The 22,795-nt window shown below is 41.2% G+C and overlaps 1 protein-coding gene across 19 annotated transcripts in view; it reads left to right on the forward strand.

The window, feature by feature from the left end:
• ARPP21 (cAMP regulated phosphoprotein 21) overlaps window positions 1–22,589 on the forward strand; it is a 186,661-nt gene extending 164,072 nt beyond the window's left edge. For all 19 annotated transcript variants that reach the window (XM_010712996.4, XM_085226556.1, XM_085226564.1 and 16 more), the window contains 2 exons: window positions 20,446–20,597; window positions 21,770–22,589. In XM_010712996.4, coding sequence (XP_010711298.1) covers window positions 20,446–20,597; window positions 21,770–22,027 — 410 coding nt within the window. In that variant the 3' untranslated portion in view covers window positions 22,028–22,589. The remainder of the gene's footprint in view (window positions 1–20,445; window positions 20,598–21,769) is intronic.
• Window positions 22,590–22,795: the final 206 nt, after the last annotated feature.

Raw genomic sequence — 22,795 nt, forward strand, 5'->3', positions numbered from 1 at the left:
GTGGGATGCTTAGGGAACTGCCTCAATCTTGCTGCACAGCAGATACTAAACATTTTTGGGGGGATTCTTATCAGCTTATTTTTTACCTTTGCTCAACAGGTGGCTATCAAAGCAACCTGTTACTGCCTAGTGTCCAAAGAAGGGCAGAACTAAGAAGACACTGAATCTGTTTCTTTTAAAACCAGGTTTCTTTAAACACTTGCATCTGATACAACGCACTGTGTCTTTTGGACTAGAAATGCAGCCTGTGAGCCTTTAGCATCCTCAGGAAGAATTCTGTGGCCTTAGAGAGTTGTCCCTTGTTGCATGAATGTGAGGGACTTCTAGTTCCAGCACCTTAGTGTTACTTAAGAAGTACTTCATGTTACGTGTTTGGGTTTTTTTTTTTTGTTTGTTTGTTTGTTTTCCTTGAAAACAACTTTGTGAGATTAAGAACAGTCACTGTATAATAGGAAAGGCGATCTAAGCAAGAATTATTGAAATAGCCCTCCTAGTTTGGCTGCTTTCACATGAAAACCAGCCAGTGGATTATGTTTTGGTCCCAACTGATCAGCACCGAAGTTCTTAAAATCTTCAACATCTGTGCATTGTGACGAGAAGATAACGTTTATTTAGAGCTTTTTTGTCCATTTGTTTTTTGATGAGATTTGTGTCAACCTATTGCTTTCCAAAGAACATACTTTATAGCATTAATAAAAGACCTACACGTGTGACTTCTGAGTACGAGGAGTACGTGTGCGCAGGCATGTTATCCTTGTAGAATTAAACAAGGAAAGAAAACTTGCAGCTTGAAACACCAGCATACCTCAGAGTAGGAGGTTAACATTTGACAAGATAGTTCCCAGTGAGAATACCCTTTTGAGCTCCCTAGCAAAAGCAGATGCAGATTTAATTGAATCTTGGTTTTGAAATTCAAACTTTGGCTACTTAGTGTACTCCTCATGGGATTTTCCCCATGGATACAATGGATACATCTGGAGAAAATTGCTAGCAATGTATACTGATCTGTCTGTGCATGAGAATGTCTAGCACTATGTGAGGGTCAAGGTGAAGACTTTGCAAGCTGTCATGCTCAAATCCATTTTAAAGTCCTCCTGTGCTTCATAACATAGGAAATAGGAAGATGAGAAATTCTGATGGTGGTCACATTAGCAATTTACAGGGCAAATTCTGTTGCAGTATATATGATTATTATGTAATTAAATACTGCATCTTATTCATGTATGCATAAGTTGCTGGAATTAAGGTTTTAGGGTCTACTTTTGCATTGCCATACAGATTTCTGCATATTTAACCACACCACCCTGGTGCTCTCTGAGGCCATGTGGACACAAAACTGAACTGTTTTCAGTTTTAAAATGCTGGGAGTGTGACCCCTTAAGCCAATGAAGCTCTAGCCAAGCAATTCCTCATTTCTCATGCTTTTCAGTGCTTGACTTTCATTTTGAGTACTGCACATCTCTATACAGATGGCTGTATGCTTGGCTGTAGATGTATTTCTTAACCTGCCTTTAGGAGTAAATCTGCCTGCTCTTCTGCAAGCACAGAAATTCCTGTAGTCATGTGAAGGTAGGGAAAGTCCCATGATCTCACTGGGTTCTGGCGTAAAAGGAGGATTAATGTTTACATCAAACCTTAACTTTCTGCTGCCATGAGCTGACATTTTGGACAGGTGTATCTGCACAGACCATCCTGTCCAGTCTGATTTCGTATTTGTGTGCAGATCCTGGGGAAGAACAGCTTTATGTCCAAGAGTGTGTAAGGTGTTTAGTATTTCCACCTAGGCCACCTCAGCCTTAGTCTGAAAAGCAGATTGTTATCTACTGAGTTAGAATTGTATTTGTAATTCGACAGTACATGAAAATAGAGCCTTAACAAAGAGATACCAGTTATCTTTGCTTGAGCAATAGCATTGATCGCACAAAGGTGGGAAAGCTTTTGTTCGCTTGTTACAAAAGATTGTTATATTGACTTAACAGAAACAGAAAAATTGAATGTAATATGGGGGAATTTTGCTTTCATTAGAAGGGCAACACAGCAAAAAGGCCTATTACAGTTACCAGGCTGTAGAAGCAGGTGGTAAAATACTTATGTCTTTTTTGTGGTACTGTATTTACCGTTCATGGCAGCTTTCCACTGTATTAGGCCTGGGAAAAGTGCTGCTGTTTCCTTTGAAGAAAACTAGGGGACCTGATACAAATGGAGAATTTCCAGTTTTCACGATAACTTGCTGTTTGCATTACTATAGTTGATAAAGGCCTAAAGTAAAGCTGTGGGTGGGTACGATTGAACGTTTGGTTTTAAAAAACAAAGAAGAGAGGAGAGGAAATCTGTGCTTTACCAAGATACTGAGCAGTATAGAAAAAGAGTGGGTAAAGGGAGACAGAATGAGGAGCAGATTGTGTTCTCCGTTTACCCTTTTCCTTGCAAAGAGTCTTGAAATCATAAATCCAGCATGCTCACTGTGTTAGAAGATTGTCTGTTTTGTTCTGTAATAATAGTGTCTTGGAGACCCAGGAGTCCATCCCTGTTCGAGGATGTGTGGGAGGAATAAAACCAGGCATTCTCCACTGGCTTTTACTACCCAGGTTACTGGAGTGCTATGAGGGTTATTTCATTGCTTCAGAACAGCAAGCAAATGCAAATGATGAAGTAGGGTAGGGTAGTCTTGCGTCTCCTGTAATTGCCAAGCAACTCTGAATGACTTGGAAACTCTGGACTGTGATGATTACTGCTTCCTCCTGCTCAATTTGCAGTAGAGAGGGGAGAATTCATCCCCTGCTCAGAAATAAAAACTTGGCAGAATATTTCCGGTCTGTTGGTAAGAGATGCTGCAAAAAGGTTCCTTTGGTTGTTTAGCAAATGTACACCTGAAAAGTAGAGGGGGGAAAAAAAAGGAAGGGGAGGAAAGACTTCCTTTTTACAGCTTTTGATATTCAAGCTGCTGTTGCTGAAGAATGTTCCTGTCCTTCTCCTTTGCTTGAATTTAATTTCTGCCTTGTACTTCTATTAAGGGATGTAAAAATCATAATTACATTGTACTAAAGGAATTCTTTTACTGTGTGTTGAGCTTGTAATATTTTTGAATCCATATTTCCAGTAGCTAGCAATGAAAAAAACTATTAAGAGTAACAGTTACCTTACAAACATTTCAATTCCTACAAGTGTTTCTGAAGAATGATGGTGCTACAGAGCTGTAAATAAATGAAAGCAGTAGTGTACACTGATCTGTAATTTCTGTACTACCAAGAATTTCAGCTCAAGGAAAAAATCTTCCTTCCTCTAACTCTTAAGTGAGTTAAAAGAAAAAAAAAGAAAAAGATAAGAAGGCAGGTTCAAAAAAGTTTCAAGCTCTTTTCTCCCAGTGCAATGTAGGAGAATTAGGAAAATAACTAGTAGGTTTTGACACTTTTGCATCTTTTCCAGCCCTTCAACTCTAGGGAATTTTTTTTACACAGCTTACTTTTTAGGTAACAATTTGTACATAGGCATTTTGTACCACTTCAATAACAGTGTCACTGGTGCTTTTTCATATGGAGCCTAACTACAGAAACCCACTTTTCTCAGATGTTTACTGGCATAAATTCAAGAAATGGCCAACTTTCTCTAAGAAGTTGCATGAACTCATTCTAGAAATACGCATTATGTCTGAGGTCTTCAGGTTTTAAGTAACGGGTATCACAGAAATGAATACTGATTATCATTTCTCGAGGGAGTGTTTTGGATTAAACAGAAGTTAAAAAATGCTCACCAGAAACAAACTGTTAAATGTGCATTATGTTTGGAGAAGAGCTGATTACTGTATAATTGCTGATAAACTTCTTTCGATCCACAGCAAGATGTAATTGCTTTGACCAAGCCATTAATTTCATTTGTTGCTGTTAATTTAGGAGCTGTAAAGAGACAGAGGCCAGCTTCCTAGTGTGTCAGAATGGGAGGACTGTACTGTTTGCTGTGTGGCTCTCAGCCTTGAGACAAAATCTCTTTAGAAAGGCAACTCCTGAAGCCCAGGCTATGAAGTTCTCTGTGTGATCTGTGCTGCTAGTGCACTGTAAAGTGGAATTCAGCACAGAGTATCTTACAGTAAAATATTTTTTGATGCTTTTACAGTAATAAGACCTTGCTGTAGGAGGATGCTTTGGCACTGTGCTGTTTCTTTTCAGTGCTCCTCTGAGCTGTGGGAAGAACCTTGCTGTCACTGCAGACAGGACATACGAGCAGTAACTAGGTTCCTTTTCAGAAATGCTCGTGCAAATGCCTGCACGGATGCAGGGACCAAATATTGTATATTCCCCATTTTGTTCTGGGTATAAGCACAGCTAAGTCATGGAATCATGGCAGTGCTCGTGTCACTTTACCAATCTTGTCTATAGCCTTGCAGCAGCCAGGTTGTATGGGAGCTGTAGCCCGTAGGCCTGAAGCCTGTGGTTGTTCCACTGCCTACAGCCTGGAAGCAGGAAGGAGTTATTTTCAAGCTTCTGCATAAAAGGTAGCAGCTAAACTGCAACCTTCTGTACCAAATGTTTTTTCCAGATGCAATTTATAAATGCTTTGTATGTCAGCCCTAGCTGGGAAGTCCCAGCCACTCTCACCATTGCAACATTATCTTCCAGAAAGCCAACAAAAACACAGCTTTGATATGTTTCTTTAGGTGCTCAGATGCCATTGCATGTGAGGTATTATCATGAAAACCACATTATCAGAGTAATTCGGGGCCTTTGGGCATCTGATGTTGCCAATTGCCTTCACTTCTTGCTGGTATGTAATTTATCACTGGTGTGGCCTACCCTGCTAAAATGTGCCCTTTGTGGACAGAGGCGAAGCTAATATACGTTCAAAGTGTATTTGAATTGCTTCAATAAATCACAGCTGTCACTGTGAGCAATTTTATCACTTGCCAGCACAATATGTTATCTTCATACTTCACAGTCGTGATGCTATGCTGGACTTTCATTTGTGTAAATCATAATGCATCATAACTTATTTTATCAAATGGATTTGAGCAGCCTTGATATATATATATAAATGGAAACTTTTATTATTACAGCCTTGCCCTGTAAAGAAGACAGCACTTTAATGGATGTATTATAGTTACAGCCATTATCTGATTATAATTAATTAGCTTAAGAATGCTTGCATTTGTTTTTTATTTCGTAATTTTCATTCTTCCATGCAGTTTGTGTGGCTGGGGTAGCTTTACTTGTGGCTCCTTCTTCCACTCTACTGTGTAGATCTTCCACAGAGAGATCCAGATATGGTCTCTGCAGTGAGTAGGACGGTGAGGAAGTGCAGAAGCTTTCTTCCTTCATAGACTTTATTTGCTATCTATGCAGAATATCCACCAAAGTAATCAATTGCCTGGATAGAAAAAAAGAAAAAAAAAGGCACACCTGTCATTGTAAGCTCTGGACAGACACAAGCTCATCCATCACTTCTTTCTCCTGCCAAAGCAGCAGATCATCTCAGCATGATCTGAGTCTGTGCAGGACCTTGCTGCTCCTTGGAAGGTGCCTGCAGCAAGAGCCTCTCCTTAGCTCTTTTTTCTTGGTGATGTTCTGGCATTAAATATGCCATTTTCAGGACAGGCAGTAAAGTGTATCCTTTTTATGGCCATGCCTAAAGTACCGGTGAATATTTATGAACCAATTTGCAGTGGCTTCTCTTGTGATGGAGAAAAAGTACATTTCTCTTAATTGATGTGGTGGCTTATTTCAGAATATGAAAACACGGTGTATAAATTAGGGTTTTTTTGTAATTAGAAAATTATTTTATTTCCTGCAGATCTTTTTGCTAGAAGGTAGAGACTGTATTCATCTGCTTTTTAGTTTGAAGAAGCTATACTAATTGTTTAAAATTGAAGAATGACGCTATTGTAAGGAAAGCTTATAGCTGCAGACTTAATACAGTGTCACGAGGAGCATTCTGAAGGTATGACTTACATTTGTCCTTTTCCATTTAGAGAAATTTGCGTTTATTCTCAAGGTTTGCAACTCAGAATGATCACTTGTTACTAAAGAACATTCTGCAGATGTGTTTACAGATCCTGTGATTTTCTCTTTTCAAAAATTTCTGCTACACAGACATTTTCAGCAAATTGGCTGGGCACATCAGCTACCACTTCAAAAAATGTGTGTTATAAATCTTACATGGAGAAACATTTCTGCTTCGTGGTTTGACTTCGTGCAGCCCTTGCAGAAGTATATGAAATCAGCTACCCCATCCAGAGGACATAAGCAGGAGACAACCATTTTAGCTGAAAGTAGACTTTGATGATGGTGCTGCATTAATTTCAGTCATTGTGTGGGAATGCATATGTCCATATATTTAGATAATTTATGAAAGTAGAGCAGCAAAAGATGGCATACACTTAAAATTCTATGAAAAAAAAACTGAGTTACCTTCCGTACCCACAGAAGACCTCTCTCTCCTGTCAGCTGAATCTCAGGATCTAGTTGTCTCTAGGCAAGCACTGGAAAGCCTTTGCAAAACCCTTCCCAATTAATTTCAAAGAGCACATTTGTATCTGTTCGCTGGCCCTGACAATTTGCTGAAACCTGTGTTCTGAGACCAGTTCTCCAGTAGATGAGTCTCATTGTATCCTCTTCCTTGCCTTCCTGCCAGTACTGGCAGACGTCAGGCTGTGGGAATTCAGCCCTGCCCTTAGAGATGCTGACAGAAAAAATATCTTTTTCTTGGCTCAGAGTAGGTTCTTCAGCCAACTGGAAATTCTGCAAAGCTCTGTGCACAACTCTTAACAAATTCAGTACCTAGAGGTCTCTTTGTAGTATATATTATTATATTGAAGATCAGCTTTCTTTCCATTGACTTTATCCAGGACACGTATAGCACTTTTCAGCACTGCTGGACTGAAGCATGTCTCGTGAAGAAGTCGCCCCTCAATTCCTTATTCTACAGATGGGAAAACTAATACACAGAAAGAAGTAATGCATTTGGAGTGTACTATATTGTAAGCAAGCAAAAACTATCAATATTTATCATGTTTGGAAGGAAAAAATCCTGTTGCTGCCTCAGAAGCCACGCACCCAGACTGTCTTCAATCTTTATGCTGAGCTGAAGACTCCATATGTGTTTGATCTGTGCATTTTCCATTGCTCTGAATGTATAGTAGCATCAACCACGATTGCAGACCTTGCACATAACTTCTCAGTATTCATGGCAGCTCTGCCACAAAGATTTCTGAGAGCCAGCATCTCCCTAGTGAGGTCTACAGAAAACAAAGCACAAATATTCCAGATTCTTTTCTATATTTAATGTGTGCCATGCTTCCTTTTTGACTAATGAAATTAAATCTTGCGTGCTTTACGGTTGCACAATTGCAGATACCTTGAGAGGAGAGGCAGGGCTCAGAGCTGATCCAGTGGGTTTCACATACCTAGGCTAGTAAGGTGCTTTTGCTTGACAGACCACCTTCTCAAGCTGTTGCACTGGTTGGGTTAACCAAAATATCCTTTCACAATGATAACCCCAGACCAGCTCTAGCAGCAGTCTGCCTGTTTCCCAAGCACCACTGTCAATCTCTTGGACAACTCGATCTATTGAGTCTCAGGAACAAGTTTAAAATCCAGAAAGTCTCTTCTGAAGCCACCTCCATCCTTCCTCTGCCTTTTCACTCTCCTGTTCCCTTTGGACCAAGATTTCTTCTCTGCAGAAGAATCGCATCTGTTGATTTCTTATGTGGATACACAATGAGCTTGTGCGTCCAGTTGTTAATCCTCACACTTTCAAGTGTCATAAAACCCTTTTAGAGAAAAAAAGAAAAAGGTGAAAGCTTTCATGTGCTGTACCTTCCTCTCTTTTTTTTCTATTAATATTGTTCATCTTGTTCTGCCCACACAACACAGGAATTGAAATTGCATTTGCCTGTGATAGGCATGATTTGCAGGTTTATCTGCCTGATCAGCCAAATGAGTTTATTTAAATGCATGATTTTGCAGATTCCTCAACCAAGAAAAATAAAAGCCTCGAATTCCTGTGAAGTGCATCTCTTTTCTCCCAAAATGGCAAACCAAGAAATGAAGCAAAAGCTTTAAATTGCCTATGAACAATTAAACTGTTCCATTTCTTTTTTTTAATTCAAACAAAAAAATTGAAGTCTTAGAAATTGGTTGTATTAGGAATGTCAGGAAGGAATGTTTTAGTTTTTCAGGTATTTTTTGCTTCCGTTCGCTTACTCCCTCCTCGCTTACCAGATGAGTAGTATGACCATGAGTGAAGCTAACTAGGCATGGGGGAGACTACATCTGCAGGTCTTGCTGTTCATCTCCATTCAAGACAAAGGTTTAGATGGGAGATACAGCCTAGTTTTAGTGGAACTGCTTTTACACACATGGCAGAATGAACTAGGTGTTTACATTTCTGCAGTGATACAGAATGGACTAGTTGCATGGAAAGACTGATATCAAGATGATGTGCACATCTTCTATCTTGTACTTCAAGGGGTAAAGACAAAGGAGGAAATGGAAGATCTTAATGATAACAGTTGCTTTATTAGCAGAAAATCACTAGCCCAATTCCATTATTGCCTCTTTTGAAATAACAAGAAAACCAAGAAAAGTGGACTAGGATCTATTAGTAAATTAGAGGAGTTTGCTTGCACTGTAAGGATGTCTGGAAACACTTTGCTTGTGCCACACGTGCCCTACTCTTCCCTGGCTGCTATTTATTTTACAATTGCTAGTATCTCTTGGTACCTAGCCAATGCTATTTTGTAGAATTGAATTTATTGCAGTGGGGCTTCTTTTTCCTTTTACTGATTGCACCTGTCTGGTCAAGTTTCTGAGAAGCTTTTTAAAAGATACTGGTGATATACTGTGAATAATATACTGTGAATCCCAGTAGCTCTCATATTGGAGATTTCCTCCATCAAGAAGCTGAGTTCCCTGGTGTCAGTCCAGAGGCCTGTAAATCATTGCTCTGTAATCAAGAAATCTGCTCGCAGGTTTAGAAGTTTAAATGCTGAAGGGATCTGCTGTACAGGGGCCAGAGTAATCACCATGTTGCAGGTGAGTGCTCCAAGTACAGTGCAAAGTCAGTTAAAGTTGATTGCTAACCTCGGTAGTCTTTGGATTATGTTCTGCGTGAGTGCACTCAGAAGAGATGCGATGTTTGCAGTTGGACCCATATGGGCTAACATATGCTCCATCAAAGTTGTGTTGGCTTCAGTATCATCCTTGCATCTGTTCGCATCTAGCTGGGGATGCAGCCCGCAACTTGCTGTGCCCTTATGGTGTAGGTAAACAAACAGCTCCTCATGCTCAGTGGTGTGATGCATTAACCTAAACGTGTGTGCAGAAGCGGTGGGGATCAGCAGTACCTGACTGCAGCTGTAAGCACTTGTGCTTGTTGAAGCATTTGAGTGTACTGGGATTTCCTGGTGCGTTTTCCAGGAGAGCTTAGTGCAGTTCTCCTGGGCATTCAGATTTCAGTCTCTAGCTGTCTTGTCTATTCAAGAACAATCTTCAGTGCAGAGACTGCAGCTATTCCTTGAAGTTTGCATAGCTGGCATGGTGGAAGTTCACCCTCGGCTTATGTTTGTAGATATTCCACCAATACTAATACAGTGTTGTTGATTAGGAAATGGGTAGTTTGCTTATTTGCAGGCAATCCAGAAAATCAAACTGATGTAATGCAGGAATTAACGTGCTGAAATTGATTAAATTTGTGTGCTAGCAGCTTGCATGGACGTATTAGACCTTTTTTCAAATCTATTCCTGTTAGTTTTGTGTTTGGGGTCACACCTTATGCTGCTTAGGTGGCTGGCAGTCTCATCACACGCAGATCTTGCTAACAAAAGCAGCGGACAGGCAGTTGCAAATAATTGTTAGACTATGGGCAGAAATTGCTTAGTAAAACAGAATAGAACCACAGAAATGCATACATATAGGGCATCTCACACACTGCACTGCTCATCTCAGAGCTGTGCTGCTTGCAGCCTGCTCTGTGTTCCAAGGCTCAAACCACCAGCGTGGATATCAGCTGTGCTCGGTCCATTCCAGTAGCCCAGATGATGTCTGTGACTAGGACATCTGTTATCTTCCTTTATCTTGGACACTGTCAGTCATATCTGCAGATGGTTTTAGCTGGAAATACAGCCATTAGCCTGCCTGGTGTCCTTAGAAAAGCCAGGACTGTTCCACACCATAAAGAAAGGGATCATACTGACACCTGACTTGGGTGAAGAAACCATTCAGCTGTGATCAGCTAAGGACAAATCTCTCCAGTGGTCTATCTGAAGGGATGCTACTCAACTGTTTTCATTATACATACAAACTCTCCTGGGCAGCCCTGTGCTGAATGGCTGTGCCACACAGTCTGGAGCTGCCACATGCCCTGCATCTCCCTGCTAAAGCAGCTGGTTAGGTTAGCTGCAGAAGTTGCAGCACGTGGGCTACTATTCAGCATGCTTTTAGCCCTCTATTCAATCTGTTCATTTCCACTGATACATATACATATGTGTGTGTGCATATGTATATGCATATACCAAGAATTAAGTTGGTGCCAGTGTTTTTTGGTAAGAGTTTGAATGTATACCAAGTGTAAATTCATACCAGGTACAGTGTTGATATTCCTGCCCTGAACTAAAAGCAAGATAGGAAAAATACTGATGTGTAAAAATAAATGCATTTGTAACTCAGGTTACATCCTGAAATTATGCAGAATACAGTTGTCTGGGTAGAAAGAAGAAAAGAACAGTTTATTTCTTGCAGTTTTCAATCAAAGCTATTGTTTTTTGCTTCCTCCTGAAAATAACAGTGATAAGATAGTTCATGAGATGCTTCTTTTCCTTCCAGTTTGCTGAAGTCTTAGCTTCAAAGTAAGTTCAGCTCTTCTGTGAGAATAAGTAAACACTTCATCTCTGAAAGCAGCAAATCCAGACTGCAATGTTATGCACTCATTCTACAGGAAGACCCTCTGTAACATATTGCTGGCAAGGGCATCCCTCTACATCTCACAGCTTCAATGTGAAGCAAGAACTACAGCATGGCATATGCCAAAGAAATCTAGCTGTTAATGTGAAGGGAATTTTACATTGGCCTTAGGTGTAAGTAGCTATTTGCTGTGCCTAAGTTATATATTTGTTACTGAAAAGTGCTTTGAGGAGGAAGTGCAGCAGACTTCACCTGTGTAACAAACCTGTGACTGCAGTTAGAGCTATGACTAGATTTGTTTTTTAAACAGCAGAGCTCTTAAGAGCAAGCCTGAAACTCCACAGCGATCTGTTGTCCTGCCCACGAGTGCATTAACTCTTATTAATGTCAGTGGGGTTGGCATGCAGGGGCTGAGAGCAGGAGAGTTGAACTTTTCCACACTGCTCTTCAGGACCTCCGTGATGCCACCAGCACCACACAGCAGCTCTTAGGCGTGCCTTTGGTGCCTTAGCTGATCTAGGATGAGGAGGCCTCACCTCTCTCAGAGTATTGCACCCCAGGCCTTGCAGTAACCACCCTGCAGGCACCGGGCTGGCTTTGGATATCTACCTTTGCTTATCATGCTAACCAAAGGGAAACCTTTTCCAAATCCATCTCCCAAAGGCTGTCTTTTCACGTGACTGAGTACTTAGTTCAGCAGCGTAAAATACTTTCTTCCTTTCCCTCACTATCACCTGTGTCATTTGCTGGCTGAGTGACTTTTTTTTTTTTTTTTTTTTTTCTCTCCAGTAAAATTCAGAAGCCTCAGATTACCAAAACAGCTGCACATGCTTTGTCTGTGTTAATGCATTTAAGTCAGGCTCCGAGCTGCGGTAAGTGCCAGGATCCTGGATCAGCTGCTTCACCAGAATTATGCTGCTGTAATGGAGCCCTGCATTACTCTGTTGCAATTACTTTGGCTTGCAGCTGGCTGTTCCCTGTATATTTTTACTGAAGTGAGATAAAAGGGTTTTGTCTTAAAAATAGAATTTTCTTTTCTGAGTTTTGCTGAAGCTTTGAGTTGCATACTGTGTCTGATAGAGGCACCCATCCATTTATCTTCAGATTTATCTTCAAGAAGGAGAGTGAACCATTTTTCTGATACATTCTGAAAAACAGGAACTAAAGAGCCTTACACATAAAATAGAAGGATAACTGAAAAGAGAATAAAGTAAGCGATTAAAGCGTCACGTAATAACACGGTTTTAGGTTCTCAGCCAGAACAGGTTTATTTTCAGCATCAAGCCTCTCAGCAGCAGCAAGTTGTGCTTACAGCTGTCCCTGTAATTTAGAAATCCTTTGTATAGGGAACTAAAAGAACCGATCGAGATTTTAAACTGTTTCCCCAACTTTGAATCTCCTGTATTTTGTATCCTTTCTAGCTCCTTTTGATGCTTGTTAATATACATTCCTTGTCAAAAACCAGCTCTCGGGTTCTCCAGCTGATAGTGAAAAGTAAACTGAATGCAATCATTTATCTTTAAACTGTTCAACTGTGCCCTTCTTCGTGTTCTTGTTAATAATGCCAGGTCTCCTAGGAGTGCTCTCACGCAATTTTATCACATAAGCTTTTTGTTTGACCTTACCTGCTGTTCCCCTGGAACACGGGGGAGGAAAAAAGCCAAAATGCCAGCCTGCCTTAATTAAAATTTTAGTCTCAGAAGATGTTACAGTCTGTGATTTCATTAGGTATATAATGACAATATTTAATCATATCTCTTATTTGTCTGGATTTTTTTACATGCAGTTTTAAAATAAATATTTTCAGGTCTGGAAAAGTAACTGATGGGCAGGTATGCATCTTTAAGATATTCATAAAATATCTTTCACGATATCCATGGTTTTGCATGTATGCCCAAAAGACAGCTGTTTGAATAGTGGAATGGAAGGGTCTAAGTAACAGTTCAGCATGCCTTATGAAACCATTCTCCATTAGAGAGTGAGCGCACATATATAATTATTTATTTTTTAATTGATGCTATTCCTTGTCTCCAGCAGTTAGAACCTGGCTTCTTAGAAAAAGGGTAAAAGAAAATATAGTGGATGTTTCTTTGGTGCTGACATGTAAGAAGCGCAAAGTGTCGCAGGTATGCGGTGTTACTTTCATCATTTCACACCGGCATAATCTAGACCACCATATCAGGAGGCCTTCTTCCAGCAAGATGGGCCATTTGTTTTACACTGTTACTATTCTGGAAGAAAAGGCTATGCACAAAGCACTCTCAGATCTGGTACAAATGTACCTCATTCCAGTTTATGTAGGACAAGCAGAGTTAAAAATAGACTTGTGAGGCCCTGATCTAAATCGTTTGTACTGGGGGGGTTTGCTTAGCTATGGGATGTGTTATTCCTCTGATCTTTGCATTTTATTAGCAGCTGGGAGGTTCCCTGTGTTGTTTGTGGTGTCTGCAGCAGTGCATGAAACCGTAATTCAGATGTTCCGTGCTCTGGGTTTCTTCCAGCCTCTATGGTTGCAAAACAAGATTTCACATAGCTTTTTGAAAAAGAATAAATGGCAAAGACAAGGATGGGAGGTTCAGCAGATAAGACAGGCCCTGCTCTACCAGCTGGATATAACTACCCAGCGGGGGATTTCAGAGTTGTTACGCATAACAGATTTTCTTTTGTGTACAGGTATTTTCATCAGCAGTTTTAACCAAATCCTACAAATGGGTTGTTCTGAAATAATGCAAAATTGCATCCAACTTCTGCATTTTATTTCTTCTTCTTCTGAAAGTGAAAGAGCTTTAATATTGTGTTTTGCGCTGCTGACTTTGTGGAACAGAGACTTTTGCAAGCCAGATGAAAAGCTGGGGGAACAAGCTGTCTTCTAACCAATGCTTTTCTTCCTTCTATTATGATAATAAAGTCTTACTGTCTTTTATCTCTGATGCATACATCTTGCTGAGCTCTACAATGCAGCTGGATGCAATCCTTTTTCTGTGGGCCCACCAGCAATGATTCTGTTAATCAGGTTCAGGAAGCAGGAAGGTGCTCTTAGCAGAGCTAAGGCCAATTTAGGAACCAGGGAGCTGCAATTCTGGCGGCAATTATGTACTGAGAAAGTAAATTCAAAATCCTGCTGCTTTATAACCCCACCTCTTCACTTCAGGCAGAAGTGCTCTTGTTTTTCCTTTGTGCATGGATGAAAACTAAACAATTGCATGATCTAATGTTTTGAGGGGAAGGGAATAGATTTTTAGTATTAAGCTACTGTGTATTTGTCCTTCCAGCTCACATGGTATCCAGCTTACACTCATAAATTATCTGAGATGTCTTCAAGGGGAGCACAAAGCCCAACTGTCTTACTAGGTGAAGACATTTTTATGTGTAGTGCAGAGAGAAAGCAGACACAGTAGGAGTGGATTGATCCACTGCAGCAGATATGGCTTACAGCACGTCTTTAAGATTTCAGATCCAAGCTGAAGCAACAACATTGTGTACAAAGTGCTTTGGATTCCAGCTGCACAAGACACAGTTTAAATCTTCAGACTAGTGTAGAAAATGACACACCAGTAGGGAGATGTTAATTAGCATGGCTTCTGTGGGAGAATTCCAAACTGCAGACTGAAATCCAGCTCAGCTTAATTTTACAGCAGTGTTTTCAGTGAGACTTCCACTCTGCTCCTTGTGTGAAACTAGCCAAATACTGACCAACTGCACAGTGGAAAAAATGAAATGATTTCCTCAGCAGCCATGGAAATGTAAGACGTAGTGCAGATGTGAGAAGCCAGGCTGAGCACAGTGCGCCAGAGCCAGCAGTGTTTGGGGAGGTTTTGTAGGTGGTCGTTATGTATTCGTGTGGGAGGTGAACATCTGGTTGCAATACAGATGTGAGGCAAAGAGCATCAGCAGGAGGTACCAACAAACCCCCCTAGCACACAGGGTTTTGTTCTAGCTGGTTGAAATCTGTTGCATCACATTCCTTCTTTCGGTTGTACTGGGGAGGGACTTTAGCACACATGTCCCATGACTTGGCCAACTGGCCTGAACCCAAGTAAAGGCAGAGCAGAGCCCACTTCCCTCGCTCTGCTTTCTTTCCGTGTATTTTACAGGTAGTAGTTAGGGACTGTTGGAGAATCAAAGGGTTCTTTGTGTTAAGACAGCATTTGCGCTTGCCGAACTGCTTGCTTCAGTTTTGTTCATTCTTCCAGCTTTGCAAGTACTTTGGATTGGACCAACTCAGAGCATTTGGCAAACAGGCGAGTTGCCAAAACTTGCTGCTGTGGGCATGACTGAATTGTAGTTTTACAAAGACAGATTTTCTTCTCTGACTAGTAACTTTAACTTTTCTCTGACTTTTTCTATGATTATCAGCAAAAACTGCATCCCACTCATACCTTATTTTATTACTTAAAGATAATTATAGCCTGGCAAAATTGTGGAAATTGGTACTGATCAGATTCAGTCTGCAAAACTTGGGGAGCCATTACTTCAGTGGGGGGAAGCAACCTAAAGTAGCCCAAAAATATGCATTCAGTAGCCACCTTATGTATGTGAGTTCTTTGCATGTGGGGTCAGCTTGGTGGCAACGCTGGTACGAGATCAAAGGAAAGAGATGGAGGAATGGGAGTCAATGTCACACACAGGAGTTTAGTGCTTTTCATTTTAAGACTGAAAAAATATTCAGAGCTTACTTGCTAGCATTTTCTGTAAGTTTTTGAAGAAGCCATCATGTAATTTAATGCCCTGAACTGCACTGGACACAGTGCATGCTCTAATCATAACTTTCTTCCCAGAAGTTCTTATTAAGCTGCCATCTAGCAAGCCATCCATTCTCATTTTGGAGATTTCAGGTGACAGCAAATGTACTTCATCTCTAGGTCAGTTGCACCCTTCCTAATTACAGGTTGTGCCGAAATTTTGCAGTTTATTTTTAATCTGAACAGTTCTAGGTTTATCTTCCAGCCATTTTCTACTCTGCTCTAGAACCATCTACCCACCAAGTCTTGCACCCAGCCCAATGAGCTCTCCTGGGGTCTTCCTTTGGAATTCCTTTTGGATTTGGCTTGCGCAGGTTGCTGCAGTGTGTTGCAAAAGTACACACCTTTTGGTTGTGTCTTGGGTTTGCTGGTGACCACGGCTTGGCTTCCTGAAGAGCTACACTGAAGGAAGCAGGTGAGCTTTCAGATCATTCAAAAACCACTGCGAATTTATGTGCTTGCATCAGTTGAGTTTAGATCACTGTTAGAGACAAGCGGTGAGAGCAGAGTAAGATTTGCGGTTCGGGGAGTCGTGCCAGGCAAAATTCTCATCGTCCAAAGTGCTGATTGCTTTTTACCTGGAGCGCTGATGCACGTAGTATAAAGCTATCTTGCTAATATATGCTTCAAATCCGAAAGGAATGGATGTGCTGTTCACGAAGGACATGTGCTGAGGCTAGCAGAGCACCCAGACTGCTATAATTACAGCTCTGGGTGATGGTACTGGCAGGGGTGCGAGACCACTGCATTTTCTCTTCTAAGCTCCATAGCCTCATTAAGAAATTAAAACGTCTGTGGGTGTTTCATGTAGTGTTTCTCCCTCTGGGAGGTCTCAGCTAGATGACTGTCAGCATGGTGATGCAGGCTATAAAGGTTCAGAGCATTACCTTGATGAGACGTCGGCCTCTTCCATTTAGACTGCAATCCAAGGCTCGTTTTTCCTCTGAGGCGTTCATTGAAATTCTGCGCACGATTTGTTCCTCTGGTTGTTTAACAATGTCTCTCATGTTTGCCCTGATTTAAAAAATCCTCCTTTGTAGCGGAGATAACACGGAGCAGGATGATATAATTGCAGTAAAGAGGCCCAGGAGCTCACAGTAATAGGATGGTTCATCTGATGTGTACTGCCATTAGAAAATAACCCACGTATGTGTGTTCTCAGGGGACAGTAAAGAGGCTTTTAAGGATTACACTTTATGTAGTATGAAAGCTAACGAGCAAAAGAGCAAGTGTGAAGAAAACTTACTGCAGAAAGCATGGTGCCATTTCCTGTTCTCACCCATTTCCTGATACCTGTGTAGCTCCAAAAGGCCCATCTCTGCCCAGCAATGCATGGCTTTCCCTCCAGAGCCTTTTGAGAACACCGTATTATTTTCATTTCATTGAAAAATAAATAGCATGTCAGAAGCATGAGAGAGCCGAGTTCCAGACTGAAACCACCATGTGTGTACAAAGTAAGTAGTGTTGGGGAAATAGTAATCTGCTAGTCTGTGCCTTCAAAAAATGGGTGGTTTGCTAGAATGATAAGAGTTTCACAAGCACTGCTGAAAGGCTGAGATATTGAAGCTATCAGGAACGAGGGATCTTACTTCTCCATCTCCATTCTTTCCCTGGACTGTGTGTGAAAACATAAGAAATGAAGAGTCAAAACTGCCAAGTTCTGGCTGCAGAGGAGGAAAATTCAGAACACCTGTTTTCTGGTATTAACAACTTCTTATACAAGTGATTGCTGTAATGTGCCAGTTCTTTCCTCTCGCTTTTGTCCAGGAACAGAAGCCAACCAGTAACCTTCTTAAACATCCCATACACGATTCATGATTCAAGGCAGCTGCGGTCAAGAGACTGCAATAGCTCCTTCTGCACCACAGAAGTGACAATTTCCCTTAAAGACAAAGAATAGTCAGGACACTGTGCAGGCAGATTCTTACATTAAGATCTCTTTGCTTCCGTCTAATCACATTGGAAGCACATTAGAGTACACCCGAAGTACTTTTCTGCTTATATTGAGGCCCCTGGGTGGTCAGAGCATTGTAAATAGCTTGCACAGGAGAGTGGGAAAGACGTCTTCTCTGACTGCCAGGGCAGTAAGCAGGACTCTTCGTGCTGGGACATGGATGAGGGGTGTATGTGCCCCATGGGCTGAAGAAAGTCCTTGAAGAGTCATGGGGTCATTAAAATAACAATCTGTAGCCTGGCAGACTTCAGCTCTTGAACCTTTTTAACACTTTTTGCATTCTTGCACCTAAACTGCATAGTGGTTATACTGTCAGCTGGAGCACCTCTCCTATGATGAAAGGTTGAGGGAGTTGGGATTGTTTAGCTTGGAGAAGAGAAGGCTCAGGGGAGACCTCATTGCAGTCTTCCAGTACTCGAAAGGATCTTACAGGAGGGGGATTGACTTTGTACACCGGTAGATAGCAATAGGACAAGGGGGAATAGATATCGACTGAAAGAGGGGAGGCTTAGGTTAGATGTTAGGAAGAAATTCTTCATTCGGAGAGTGGTGAGGCACTGGCACAGGCTGCCCAGAGAAGTTGTGGATGCCCCATCCCTGGAGGCATTCAAGGCCAGGCTGGATGGGTTCCTGAGCTGTCTGATCTAGTGGTTAGCAACCCAATCCACAGCAGGGGGTTTGGGACTAGATGATCTTTGAGGTCCCTTCCAACCCAAGCCATTCTATGATTCTGTGATCTACTAAGCAGTGTTTGCTGATACAGAGAAGGATTTTGTCAATACATTTTGGCAGGTAGAAGTTCTCACAACCCTGTGAGATGACACCTATGTGTTCAGCATAAAGGTGGCACCTCATCATTTTCATAAGTTGTTTCAGCTTGATACTCATGTCAACACTGGGCAATAAATTTATCCTATTGGTGAATATGGAGCACAGTGCTGAGGTGAAGAGACAACTATCAGCAGCGGCCCAATTAAAATAATGGTAATGCAATTACATTGAGAGCTGACAGCAGGGCTGCTCTGATGTTGACCCCAATGGTGTCTGTCTGTCTGTGGAGCACCCATCACTACACTATGTCCGTGCATCACGGTCCAGAGCCCAGATCCAACACTTGGTACATTCCTCAGATTAGCATCACTTGGTCTCTGGTCCACCATCAGTCCACTGGTAATTGCTGCATCTGTGCCTTGATTTGACAAATGCCACTGATATGAAATGAATTCTCTTTTGAGGCTTCTACTATCAGTTCCTCTCTGCTTAAATTTCCAGTCCTGTGGATACCAGAATAGTAGTGCTGAAATTTTTATTTCTGTCCTTTCTGCCCTCTCACTCCATAATTGGTAAAAAGGAGCAAAAGACGACTTGCAGTTTTATTATTGCTTCATAAGCCTTCTGTAAACTCAGTTACAGCATTTCTGATGTTGGTAATTTTTGTGACTGAAAAATATGCTGACTCTGTGTTTGTGTGCAGGAAAAGAGCAAATTTGAATGCATAATAATCTGATGCACTGGGGAGATGTTTGACGCTATATTCCAGCCAAGTTAATCACTTGTGGAATTAATTTTTGTTTTTCTTATTTTGCTTGGCTGACAAGAGACATTAATCTCAGATCTATGGAAAAGGCATCCTTAATGCCCAAAAATGATCAGAGATCCCAGAGATCTCTGGGAGAGCATTTCTCAAGCATCAGGAAAGGTTTTGAAGGAGAACTGTCAGTTCTCAATAGACTGGCAGAAACAGAGACATAAGTTACTTTATTTTTCTTACATAATGGAGAAATACTCAGGTGATGATTTCCAATTCATTGAGTGTATCAAACCATGTACTTTATTCATGAATATAAATTGAGCAGACGCAACACACATTTTTCATATAAAAATAACACAGCATTGCTGCTTCTGATAATTCTTCTTTGCCTGAAATATGCTTATTCTGAAAACATTGTCACAGAGTTAGTAGTGCACTGCACAGCTACATGTTAAAAATATGAGTGCTAAAGGACGAAGAGGACTCGAGGAGGAATTATTCACAGATCCATAATGACCCTGGCTGGCTGTACGTTTCAAGGACAAGGATCTTTCTACATCTTTTCCTTTTCCACCTTTTTTTTTGCAAAATTCTTCATCTCAAACCACTAGCCTCCGCCAGTAAGCTCACTCTTACCCAGCAAGGCTGGATCGTGTTGCTACCACGTTGTTTCCCATCCACGCTCCTGCCTCATTAACAGCTTTGCCCTCTAGATCTTCTGGGCTTTGCCCTATTTCTCAATCAGTCCTACGAAAGCTGTCCTGCAGAAAGCCAGACATGTTGTGGTGCCTTTGAACGCAGACTAACGGGGGCCTGGAGCAGAAGCACCAAAATTTCATCCCTGGGCAGGTACTTCTGAGTTCCTCTTGTGCCAAATGTGAATTGAGTGGGATGGAATATGACCCTTATGTCATACGTGCTCCAGTTGTATAAAAAACCTTGCAAAGAGGAGCTGCTGAGCATACAGATGCTGTTCTTGATTAAATAAAGCCATCTCTGTATACATCATACTAGTGGAGCAATGCAAGGAAGGTAAGAGGAAGGGATCTGAGACGCAAATCTGAAGATAAGAAATGTGACCTAAAGGAAAGCTGCCAGGTAAGATGGTGATGGCCAAGTGCTGGTGTCCTTGAAATTGATGGGGAGTGGCCTCAAAGGAAGAAAGTGGCAGCCAGTGGCACCCTGTGTCTGCATAGGGCTTTAAATTGCATCCTGACGTCACAGGCTCTCCCCTCCTGCAGGGCTGCAGGATGTTCACCGTGACTGAGAATGGTTTTAATTGTGACCCTAAAAGCAAAAGCATATGTGAAGGTGGCATTCTTCTTGCAGGTTACCAGCCTGTCCTGCCGAACCAGCAGCAAGGGTTCCAGGGCCTCATGGGAATGCAGCAGCCTCCCCAAAGCCAGAGCCTGATGAATAATCAACAGGGAAACCAGGTGCAAGGCATGATGGTGCAGTATCCAGCCATGTCGTCTTATCAGGTATCACAAGCTGCAAGGACTGCTTTTTTTTCTTTGCAGAGTGCGTAATTGAATTAAGTTTTCATGTCACGGAATGGTCTTTATTACTTCATTAGGGAAGCATGTGGCAGGAGGTCTCCAGATAAATGCCCTTTTAAGTCAAATTGGTTTCTCTGCTTCCTGTTTATGTATTCTTAGTACTCCCGATTTTCATTGTGAATTGGGAATACATTAAATGAACTATTTATTACAGCCTGCAGTGCGGGTGAAACTTCACAAAGCACGAAGGAATTATACTACTTCTTGTGCCAAAAATGAACTGAAGAAATAAGAGACAGAAACACTGTTCTCTTTTTTTTTTTTTTTTTTTTTCCTGCCAGTGCAGTACTGCTTTCTGTAATAAAATTAAGGGCTTTGCCTGATCCAGTTAAAAATCACTTATCTGTGAAGACTGTTGCCAGTGTCTTAAGAGAGAGGATCTCACCCTGCCTTCTGAAACATGATGTGGCCAGCGAGAGATTTGTTTATTGGAGTTAGGAAGGATGTGACTTGTGTTTTACCAAGCCCATAAATTACCCAGACATCTGCCTTATATCTGGGTTCTGTGAGTTGTGACAAGGGCCTACAAGACCGCCTACAAAGTGGCTGGTGCTTATGTTTCCTGGCGATCCCTCTGGAAAGTTATGAAATTCCATGTTGTTAATCCATTGCCATAGATTGCACTGATAAAGCATCCATTCACCTCTTCCATCAGCTTCCTTGAAAACACCACATCAACCCAAATGGAAATGGAGGAATTGCTTGTGTATTTTTTCCCTTATGTCTTTAGATTTAATATACAGAAAATGTGCTTTAGAGGTAATGAACAGATTGAAGCCCTACACTTTTTCAGTGGCCTAGATATATTAGGGTTGAGTCTTCCATTTGCACTGGTGTGGGCAATTCATTCTCAGCCGTATATCATGGCAGGGCCACTTGATGGTACCAAGAAGCACGGTGATTTCTCTTTAACCCATCTCTAGTCAACAGAAAGTCCTCAAGTATTGGAACCATTCTGAGCAGCAGAAAAGGACATTGTTTGAGCATGTTGTATACCTACATTCAGATAGAAGGAAAACTCAAATATTCAGGATCTACTTGAATTTATTTACTAATTACTGCTTTTTTCGACCTGTTTTTCTACTCCTGTCTAGGTGCCAATGACCCAGGGTTCTCAAGGACTGCCACAACAATCATACCAACAACCAATCATGCTACCTAATCAATCAGGTCAAGGAACACTTACAGCCACTGGAATGCCTGTTTACTGTAATGTCATACCTCCTGCCCCACAGAACAACCTACGGTTGATTGCCCCACACTGCCCCTCCAATAACGTTCCAGTTATTTCTGCCAGCTGCAGGACAAACTGTGCGAGCATTAACAATGCAGGGTGGCAGGTCAAGTACTGACGCTGTGGCCTAGCGTGGATATACAAGGATAGCGGTGCATTATTTGACAAATATCTCATGGCCTTCAAATGAAGAGGAACACAAGAGAATGATCAGTTGAGGACATAAGTACTGACTATGCTCAAGTGATTTGCTGCTGGAAAAATCTGTAAAAAAATAAAATAAAATTTTGAAAAAAAAAATGTTTGCTGGTTAATGGTGCATATTTTTGTCATGTCTGCTAGGTATGCCTTTATAGCTTAGCTAGTGACATGAATTCATTGAGGTAAGATTTTTTCCTACCACTGAACACCACTGTGTAGATTGTAATATCCCCGATTTGGATTAGTTTTGTACTTTGTGTTGAGTTTGTGAAGCTAAAAGTATTTAAAAAAATATAATAAAATCACATTGTACCAAAGCTGTAATGGAGATGAAAAAAAACGAAAACAAGAATTACTGAATGGAAGGAATAATTTATATACACTATAGAGTTTTTTTTATGGATATATACTGTATTGTAGTGTTTAATCACAATAAAGCTATTTGACCTCATGGAGAAAGGTCATCTTTCTACCACCTGCTTGGTCTCCTCTCTGTTTCTGAGTGAGTGATCTTCCCTTTGGTTCTCTATTGTCTTGTTTAGGTGAGGCTAAGGGGAAAATTATGCTTAATGGGTTTGTGGGAGTTCGGGGAAAAGGCTGAATGCCTTAATATACAGCACCATAACTGCAAAGGCCACTTAGAAATATGAGCGTACACACTCAGAGGTGCCAGATTATCTTAAAC

This window comes from Meleagris gallopavo, chromosome 6 (genome assembly GCF_905368555.1).
Source record: "Meleagris gallopavo chromosome 6, MGAL_WU_HG_1.1, whole genome shotgun sequence".
In the NCBI taxonomy this organism is placed as follows: domain Eukaryota; kingdom Metazoa; phylum Chordata; class Aves; order Galliformes; family Phasianidae; genus Meleagris; species Meleagris gallopavo.